Source organism: Neolamprologus brichardi, chromosome 8 (assembly GCF_056152115.1).
Source record: "Neolamprologus brichardi isolate AB-2024 chromosome 8, ASM5615211v1, whole genome shotgun sequence".
Classification (NCBI taxonomy): domain Eukaryota; kingdom Metazoa; phylum Chordata; class Actinopteri; order Cichliformes; family Cichlidae; genus Neolamprologus; species Neolamprologus brichardi.
The window spans coordinates 27,672,501-27,682,385 of record NC_142111.1 but is presented as its reverse complement, the minus strand read 5'-3'; the positions used below and the strand labels follow the sequence as shown (position 1 = coordinate 27,682,385).

The window sequence follows — 9,885 nt, the reverse complement described above, 5'->3', positions numbered from 1 at the left end:
AACTAACCACCTAACAATCCACCTAACCATCCAACCATCCATCTAGCCAACCAGCCATCCAACTAACCATCCAACCATGCAACTATCCAGCCAACCATCCACCTCACCATCCAACCTTCCATCCAACAAACCAACCATCCAAACATCCACCTAACCATCTAAACTGCAAACATGACTGTTAAATCAACATATGTATGAAAAGCTTTCTCTTTGCAGCTGGTTGGTAAATTAAGTTTAAATGAAACAGAGAAGCACAGTATCCTTAACCTTTCCTAACCTAAAAAAAGACCTTCCAGGTAAAGTTGCAGAATTTATTTGGTGCTTGGTTTTAATCCAGTAGACCTCTGAAGACTTTTAGGTGGAAGTGATTATTGTCAGTCCTCAAGGGGGCAATATAATACACAAAGAACTAACTGGATCCTTTGCATGACCGCTGTATGAAAAAACGTGTCATCTGCAGAGATGTGTGTCACTAAAGAGAGAGAGAGAAAAACAGCAGATGCACCATGTGACCTTTCATTCGCTATTTTTGGAAGTGGTCAGCATGATTATTTTGAGTGTAAGTGAACCCAAATTAAAGGATCAGCTCTCTCTTGTTGCTACTCCCATAAAACTGACACAGCATCTGTTTCGATGTCTTAAGTCGGCGTTTGAGGGAGGCATCAAACTGAGCTTAGAGCCCAAAGATTTAAAAAAGCCTCTGGGCCCAGCCTCGAGTATTCATGTCAGTCTGTCCATGACAGGCTTTGCTGCCTCTACACGAACCTTTGAAACGCTCAGACACCAGCATGTGACTCAAACTGCCGCTCAAATTGACTCTGTGCTGACTCTGAGCTGAGACTTGAGAACGACCAGCAGACAGCAGGATCATGTTCACCACGTCGGAGTCTCTTCAGCTTTAATCTGAAACCTTCTCACCCACAAATCTCTCAGCAGAAAAACAAAACAACTGCTCCGTAATGTTCCTTTGATTATTTCTAATCACTGTTTGTGTTCGCCTGAGCCTCCAAACATCCAGGTCGCCACATGGTTCAACCGCCTCGTCGTTTAGGAGGCGACAGATTTTATTGGTTGGACGTAGCCGGGTGGAGGTGGGAGGGAGAGAGGGAGACAATGCCAAAATCCTGTGATGATTTGATTATTTTGTGCAGCGGCGCTCTGAGGAAACAGAGCGAGAGGGGCTTTGGCTGAGGGAGGATGTTGATATGTGTTTAAATCTGTTGTGTTTTTGCTTGTTGCCAGGACGATCATGGGCCCACACGGCATCAGCCGAGCCGTACAGAGGCTGGAGTTCTGCGACTGCAAGAAGGGACTCGGTGAGCATCTTTCCCTCGACCTTACTGACCTCTGAATCCTTATTAACCGCTCCTCCTTCAGCCGCAGCTCAGCATCTGAAAATGCTGCGATCGCCTGTCACAACTAGATGAAGAGCCAGTACAGCCTGAAAGCCAGGCTCTTTTTTAACTGGAGCTCATCTGTGTGTGTTCACAGGTGTTAAAATAATTGGGGGCTACAGAGAGCTGACAGGAGAGGAGTTTGGTATCTACATAAAGCGAGTGATCGCTGGTGGGCTGGCCGCTCTGGATGGTAGCTATTCTTCTGGTATTTTTTGTGGATCGGTTACTACAGACACTGTTATCGTCCCTCACTTTGCCTTCTCTCCGTCCGTCTGTCTGTCACTCTCTGTTCCAGGTCGGCTTAAGTCAGGTGACCTGATTTTGGATGTCAATAACATCAGCCTGATAGGGGTGACCAATGAGAGGTGAGTCTCACTGTTGAGGTATTTTAGAAAATGCAGCATGGCGGTCTCACATCACTTGTTTATTTGCACTGTTTGAATTGTGAAGCTGCATGGACTGCAGAGTGTTGGTGTCCATCACACTTTATGTGAATGCTGCACGTGAACTTTTGCAGCCTCAACATCTGCTTTAAGGTCATCAACATGTTGGCATTTTTGAGTAAAAATGACCATATCTGGGTGGAGTGTTATCAGCTACTTTATCTAATTCAGTTCAGTTTTATTCATATAGCAACAAATCACAACAACAGTCGCCTCAATGCTCTTTAGTTTATAAATTAAGAAATGAAGACTATTAAATAAGACTTATTAAGACAATAATACAGAGAAAGCAACACCAACAATCACATGACCTCCTATTAGCAAGCACTTGGAGACAGTGGGAAGGAAAAACTCCCTTTTGAACCTGAGTTAGTGTATGGGACCATAGACACAGATACTTGCTAATCTTGCTAACATCAAAATAAACATGTACTGCACCAAAGCTGTTAATACAGTGACCTCACAGCAGCCACATTATTGGTCACATGATGTCATTAAAAAGGCTCCGACAGCACAAACACGGTCCAGAGGTCCAGTTCAGGTGAAGCTAGCAGACAGCTAGCAGCTACAGCCGCCTGTGTCACCATCCACCCTTCACTCAAAGAGGCCACACCCCTAATGATGCAACTACAAGCCTTAGTGCAATTTGAACAGGTGACCTATAGAAACACTCCCTGCTGTTTTTTAAGGGAGAAACTGCAGTTAATGTGCAGGAAATAAGGAAAACAGGAAGTTTTCTATTTCATGTTTTTTATGTCATGTTTAGCACGACCGCTTAACGCAGCAGTTTCCTGTTCCTGATTTTTGTCTATGACAGACAATAGCCTCACCTTCACATGTAAACACTGCAGATAATTTAAACTGCAGCCCGAGTGTTCATTCTGAGAGCAAACTTTGATTATAGCTGACTAAATCTAAAGTTGATTCAGGCGACTGAAGACTAAATGCAGGTCTAACCTCGTCGCACCAGGAGATTACTTCTCATTGGATAACTTCCAAACTCGTCCCGCCTTTCTGCTCAGCTGAATCAGTTTTGATTGGATCTTGTCTCTCCAGAATATTTTTATCTCATATTTATTCGTTGACAGAGTGTTGATTCATCACAGTTTGTGTCCTTGTGATTAGATTTTATTTTGTTATCATCTTGTTTTCATCAGAAAAAATGTCGATGATGAAACTTACTGGTCAAAACTGACACTGGATGGTACTACCTGCTGAAGTATGGTTTTTATTAGCTGGAGACACCAACGTCATAAACATTGATGATAACCAAGTATCACAGTTCCAGTTAAACTTAAAAATCAGTTTCATTCTTTAAACAGAGGCTCGAAAGTCGCAGATGGAACGACTTTCACAGCTATCGATCATCGGCCACACGACAGATACTAAAGTTGTTTTGAACTTTTAAGTAGGAGCAAAGACTTTTGGGCTCGAGTCAGTTGCTGTCAGCATCTAGTGGCTGTCGGTGGTACTGCAGTCTATTTGTCCAACAGGTCCACAGAGGACGTTTCCGCCAGGCAGAGATGTCCTTGAGTTTCACACATGGACTCTTTATCTTCCATCACACGCTGGTAATGTTTACTGCTCAATTCTGCTCCCTGATAGGGCGGTGGAGATCTTAAGGACGGCCTCGCTCTCCAATCACATGTCCCTGCTGATCGCCAGAGATGAGGAATCCAGGTAAGGAGGTGCTTTTATTCTGAAATTATCCCTCTGATTTTACTGCTTTTTCTCTGTCTGGCTGAGCTGAGCATGTTTTCTGAGGTTATCTGAGGACGAACTCGGTTTGTCTGATGGTGATGATCTGTGATCAGCAGAGCAGCTGATTGAAAGTCATCTTAGAACATCTGAGCTGAGCTGCAGGGGTGACTGCCCGGCCAGGGGGTTGATGCTGACAGTCGGGGTTATGTTCCTGCAGTGGGTGGACAGACAAGTGATCCTTAAAGTGTTCAGGGTCACAAGTTCAGGTGTGCAGACACTTCTCCAGTCACATTTTAATGACTGAATGGAGCATTTAAGCTTCTTACGCTCCCTCGTTCAGTGTAAGTGGAGGAAAAGTCGGGGTTTAAGCTTTTTCTAAAGAGGCTCTTCATAAAGATGGAATCTGCTTTTATTCCCACTGAGACGACGCTGAGCTTTCCGTGCTCCTGGAAACGAGGCTCGTCAGTGGTTTGATTCGTCCTTGGAGCGAGCTGTGAGGTGATGTGTGAGGTAAACTGACCTGGCACTCTGCTGGCCCCTGTGCTTTTTCACGTCAGCTCAAACACAGCTTGACACAATAGGGACACGGGGCTGTCTGTCCACAGGGTCTCTGCTCTGGGAAAGAGCTGCAGCTGCTCAGCACAGAGACATGACCGGGGATCAGACCGCCTCGGTGACATCCTGCTGTCTCTGTGGGGAGACAGTTGCGTCATGAAACTGTACCGTCAGTCTGTGAAAGCACGATATAGGTTTTATTTGTTTTCATGAACTGGATTCACTTCAAGGGTCAAACATGAAAAATGTCACTAACACTGCAGTTCCTCTGACGTCCAGCAGAGGCTCCAGCAGCGAGTCAGACCTCATAGACTCCCATGTTAAACCTTTACAGAAGAAATAAACATGGTTATAATGGTAAATGGCCTGTATTTGTATAGCGCTTTTACTAGTCCCACCTAGGGACCCCAAAGCGCTTTACACACCCAGTCATCCACCCATTCACACACTGGTGGAGGCAGCTACAGTTGTAGCCACAGCTGCCCTGGGGCAGACTGACATAAGCAAGGCTGCCATATCGCACCATCGGCCCTTCTGGCCATCACCAGTAGGCGGTGAAGTGTCTTGCCCAAGGACACAACGACCGAGACTGTCCGAGCCGGGGCTCGAACCGGCAACCTTCCGATTACAAGGCGAACTCCCAACTCTTGAGCATTGTATAACCTGTTATAATTGCTCGACTGTTTATAGGTTTAAAGTTTGCATCATTAGGGGCGTGGCCTATTTGAGTGACAGGTGCTGTTGCTTACACATTTTTCCAGCCAAGCCTGCTAGTGTTAGCTGCATGAGCAATTTATATTATTAGTGCTGTCTGCGTTAATCTGACGTGCACAGTATCAATGAGTTTGCCCACGTTAGCACGTCGACGCCATCCAGCCCCACGCACAGGGCGATCCACGGCAGCTCATTAATGGAGGTTTGCCGCGTTAATACAGTTATGGCGTTAATGTCATTTTAACAAGATAAAAATAATTAAAATGAACCAAAATGGAAAATGCTAATAGCAGGACTCTGAAAAGGAGCCTTGTAAATCCAGGAGGTGATGGTAAGGTGGTTCTTTGATGTACTGACGGCTTTTTTTAACAATGCAACTTAACTAGAGCTGGAGAATTAGCTAACTAGCTAGTTTAGTTATAAAGTTGTAGCCGCAGTTTACAGTCATAGTAAAGGGATGCTAATTTTGGCTAACAGAGAAATGTTATGTGCCCCACTTTTCAGTTATTTATTTGTAAAAAAATGTTTGTAATCATGTATGATTTTCGTTCCACTTCTCACGTGTGCACCACTTTGTGTTGGTCTTTCACCTGGAATTACAACAAAATTGATTCATGTTTGTGGCTGTAATGTGACAATGGAAAAGTTCGAGGGGGCCCAATACTTTTGCAAGCCACTGCACCTCTTTACATTCTGAGTCCAGCCAGAAGCACGCAGGTTTGAAACAACAATTCAAAGGTCAAACAGAAATAGTGACGAGGTGCTGCAGGATTCAACTGGAACACTTTAACAGGAGCTGCACCTTACAACCAGAACACAGGTGAGCTGCGTCTGCTGTTGCAGACCGACTCAGATTGGTTGCAGGTATTTGCAGACATTTGCTGATCTGTCTGAGTTTGCAGTCACTCTGGACGTCCTGCGCAGTCGCTTTAAAATCATCAGTGTTGAGGTCGAGCTCAGAGGTCGACAATGTTGCAGGCTCCGCCTCCTCGCAGCCAGTTGGACACCTCTGCTGTGTCTGATTGGCTGGATGCAGCTAATCTATGGGGACAGATCGGTGTTAAAATAAAACTAAATGATTTGTGTTTAATATTTCACAGATTAACAGCAACATCTATAAATGATAAATACGCACTGCTAATAACTCTGCGAGCTGCTTTCACATAACGCTGACCTCAGTCTCGGGTCACAGAGGCCACGGGGGCGGGTCAGAGTCCGCAGAGGAACAGAAGCTGATTTAAAGAACAACAAAGAGATCAGCAGCTTACAGCAGCTGACAGAAAGTGACGTGTTGTTGTGACTGCAGACGAAAGGTCGTCCCACCTCTGGCACATTTTCATTCTCATCCCTGTTGTTACGAAACCTCTGTGTGTGTGTGTGTGTGTGTGTGTGTGTGTGTGTGTGTGTGTGTGTCTGTGTGTGTCTGTGTGTGTGTGTGTCTGTGTGTGTGTGTCTGTGTGTATACTCGCCTCACAGCTCCAATGTTGACAACGTTTCACACCTAAAACTACTGATGATGATTATCTGTAGCCACATGGTTCCTGCTGAGGATGCCGTGATGCAATCAGGCGGGGGGGAGGGAAGGGGGGTGGATGGAGAAGACCAGAAAAACAAGGGTGGAGTTTAAGCTCATTGATGGAGGCTTGAATTGGAGGGAATATTGTGGAAGATTATTTTTAAGCTGCTGCAGACGGTTGGGGGGCGGACCCTCAGGTGGTTCGAGGACACGTTTAAAAATCGATCACTGATCTGATGAGTTTTTCTCTTTCATGATTTGAGTGAGTGGTAAATGGACTGATTCTTATATTGTGCTTTTCTACTTTCCCAGAGTACTCAAAGTGCTCTAAACCACATTCACATTCACTCTCACAAGCACTCTCTGTGCACTTATTGCTTTCTAACTACAGTCACACTCTGATGGATGCATCAAGAGCATCTTGGGGTTCGTGTCTCGGCCAAGGATACTTGGCATGCAGACTGGAGGAGCCTGGGATCGAACCACCGACCTTCCAATCAGTATGTGACCTGCTCTACCTCCTGAGCTACAGCCATTTAGGTCTTTGCAGTCCATGACCACCCCATCGTCCAACCCCCCCACCCCCACAGAAGAATCTAAACGTTAGCTCAGAGTCGTTCACTTCACTTCCTGGTCGAGCTCTTTAAGCTGTCCCACTGCAGGCTGGCTGTTCACGAGCTGGTCCTGGAGCTGGTTCCAATCCTGACGGGAACTTGCGGCTTCTGGGTTTCACGTTTCCGTTGTTCCTCGACCTCCTCATTTTCTTAGTTTTCCTCCACACACACGTGACTATTTCCTGTCATTGTTTCTTCTCAAGTTTCATTCCAGCGGCGGTATTCCTGCTTCGTCTCCGCCTTTACACTCAAAATAAAACTGCCCAAAAACGCTGACTTTGACTAACATATTATAATAACTACAGAGTAAACTGTTACATTTAATGGAGTCTGCTCAAATGAAATTTGATTTGTATACATTAAGTTTATTCCGAGCACATTTTTCTTATTTTAATGAATAAATGTCTGATTTCAGCTGATTTTCACTCGGAATCATTGATTTGTGTTTATTGAGGGTGAGGAAGCATTTTTATGACCTTCACGACGGCGTCCTGGTCTCTGACCTTTACGTTATACTTCCTGGTTGCTTTGCCTGACGCTCTACGTTTGACTTCAAATACATTTAATTCAGAGCTTGATGCTGGTCTGCACTGAAGTCTCACAGATACAAACGCTGTGCTCCGTCGCCACGTCGGGGCGAAGCGTCGACCTGCTGATTCATGAAATGCTTTCTGTCTCTTGATTCCAGTTTGCCTCCAGGTGATCTCTGATGTGATTGGTTAGTGGTGTAAAAGGAAACGGTGGACGGCTACAGTTTAGACTCCTGGCTTTACGTTTTCTGTTGGGGGGGTTAAGATAATTCCAGTTTTTCCAGCAGCTGTTTGAATGAAGGCTGAGGGTGGATGGAACCACAGACATCTGATCTCTGGATGGTTTTTCTCAATGATCGTGCAGATCCCCTTTAAAAGGCATTAACAGCTGATCGGATCAGACCGTGATGGCTGATGGTTTGAGTGAGGCTGACGTCCGGTTTCCTCGGTGTCCATGTGAGGGAGACAAACTCTCACAGATCTCACAGCTCGCTCTCCTCAAACGCCTCAGTGCTGAACGCCGTCCAGCGCGGCGTTTCCAAAGTGCTTTCTCTTTGGAAACGATGTCTTTGAACTGCAGCTCATTGAGCAGGAACATCATTGAAATGAAGCACATCTTTAATGTATGTCGGCTCACAGCCTCCAACAATCATCATTGAGTGCTTTTCTTCAGATTTCCAGGAAAGTCCGACTCAATCAATCCAGACGTTCTTGGAACACATTTTTTTCCTGGAATCTGCAGCTTAAGAAAAACTCGTGTTCATGAACTAATGACAGACAGATATTTTAAATCCAGGCCTGTGAAATAAACTGCATAGACATCCATACTGGTTTAGCAGTTATTAGCAGATCTTTTATGTTTTATGTGAATTAAAGTCTTGGAGAAGACAGAAATGTCCTTAATTCCTTCAGTTTCACCACAAGGACTGGGTTTGAGGTTAGGAGGGTCTTTGAGAAGTGAATCTGAAACAGGGCGCTGTGATGTGTTCATGTGTCCTTCAGGAGGGAGTTCGCTGAGCTGATGGAGAAGTACAGCTCCAACCACATCACGGCTTCAGGACGAATCTCTCCCACGCAGCTGTCCACAGGTAAAACCCACCATCACGTCAGACATGAACATTCGACCCAGAACAAACCGAACCCTCAGACAGCCCTCTGAAGACGACGATAGACACGACGATACTCCAACAGCTCAAATGCCTGGAAATTCACAGCATGTTACAAAATCGCTCTGTGGTCACTTTCCAAAACTAACAGTCCTTTTAAAAGAGTCCATTACAAGTTTAAATTTTCATTTCCATGTCTGCATGTCGCAGAGCTGCAGACAAAACATCCTCACTAAATATGTTCTGACCCAAAAATGTCCCCAAGTTCTAAAAAAAAGTAAAATAATAGTTTTACAAAGGTGTTGCGACTTTCCTTTCCAAAAACATCACCACTTCTCAAAAATGTCCACAATTCCAAAAATATCTTCACACTCTAAAAATCCTGTTACTTTCTGAAATAAAGTCCTCTCATGTCCGTCTGGTCCTCACAAAGTTTCAGTCCCGAGTCACTAAATTGATCCTGTGTTCCAGTTTTTCTCCATCCCGCCGCGTCCCAGCGTCCTCCGCCTCCCTCCGCCTCCCTCCGCCTCCCTCCACCTTTCCATTTCTTCTCTCTCCCACGTCTTCCTGCTCACCTCTCTTCATTCTTCTCGTTTAAAGGGAAGCTGACGGACACGGCCTCCTCCTCCTCCTCCTCCCGGTCAGAGAGCCCCCAACTCCTCAGTCCTAAAGAGGGGGTCACGGCCTACACCCACACCGCCCCTTACCCCGCTAACCCCGCCTACGCCGTGCACACGCCTGTGCACACCTTCAGGTAAGAACAGAAATAACTCCCTCTCACGGTGATGCCTTCACTTCCCTGTAAACCAGATTCTGATTGGCTGTTTTATATTTATTATTAAAATACATTTTCAAATAGTCTCAGAGACATAAAAACGCACAGAGAGCTAAACCCGTCCTGCAGTGAGTCTTCATGAGGAATTTCTACTTTCCAGCTGATTTATTCAGAGTTTTTAATGAAACCAACACAGCTGTTAAGCTGTGAAGTCCTCTCTTTGCCACTTGTTGGTGTTTTAGTGCGTCTCCTTCTTCACACGCTGCCCCTGCGTCACATCTGTCATGTAGCGTGGCAGCAGGACGAGGACTCAGGCGAAAGCTAAACTTTAATCACTGGAGAAAAAGGTTGAATACAAACACAAAACTAGAAACTAGGAACAAGGAAACCTGGAACCACGAGGAGACACAGCACACAGAGAGGGAACATGAGGGTTAACGAGGAAACACAAGCAGGACAACGAGAGGACAGGTGGGACAAATGAGACCTAACGACACAAGGGGAAGCAAAACTAGATACACTGCACACAGGAAA

The 9,885-nt window shown here is 45.4% G+C and overlaps 1 protein-coding gene across 1 annotated transcript in view; it reads left to right on the top strand.

Annotated features, from left to right (window-relative positions):
* Window positions 1–1,247: 1,247 nt before the first annotated feature.
* Window positions 1,248–9,885, top strand: part of stxbp4 (syntaxin binding protein 4) — a 39,727-nt gene continuing 31,089 nt past the window's right edge. Inside the window, exons 1-6 of the mRNA XM_087845162.1 lie at window positions 1,248–1,316; window positions 1,492–1,587; window positions 1,693–1,762; window positions 3,446–3,520; window positions 8,473–8,558; window positions 9,177–9,330. Of these exons, the coding sequence (XP_087701288.1) occupies window positions 1,250–1,316; window positions 1,492–1,587; window positions 1,693–1,762; window positions 3,446–3,520; window positions 8,473–8,558; window positions 9,177–9,330 (548 nt within the window). The 5' untranslated portion in view covers window positions 1,248–1,249. The remainder of the gene's footprint in view (window positions 1,317–1,491; window positions 1,588–1,692; window positions 1,763–3,445; window positions 3,521–8,472; window positions 8,559–9,176; window positions 9,331–9,885) is intronic.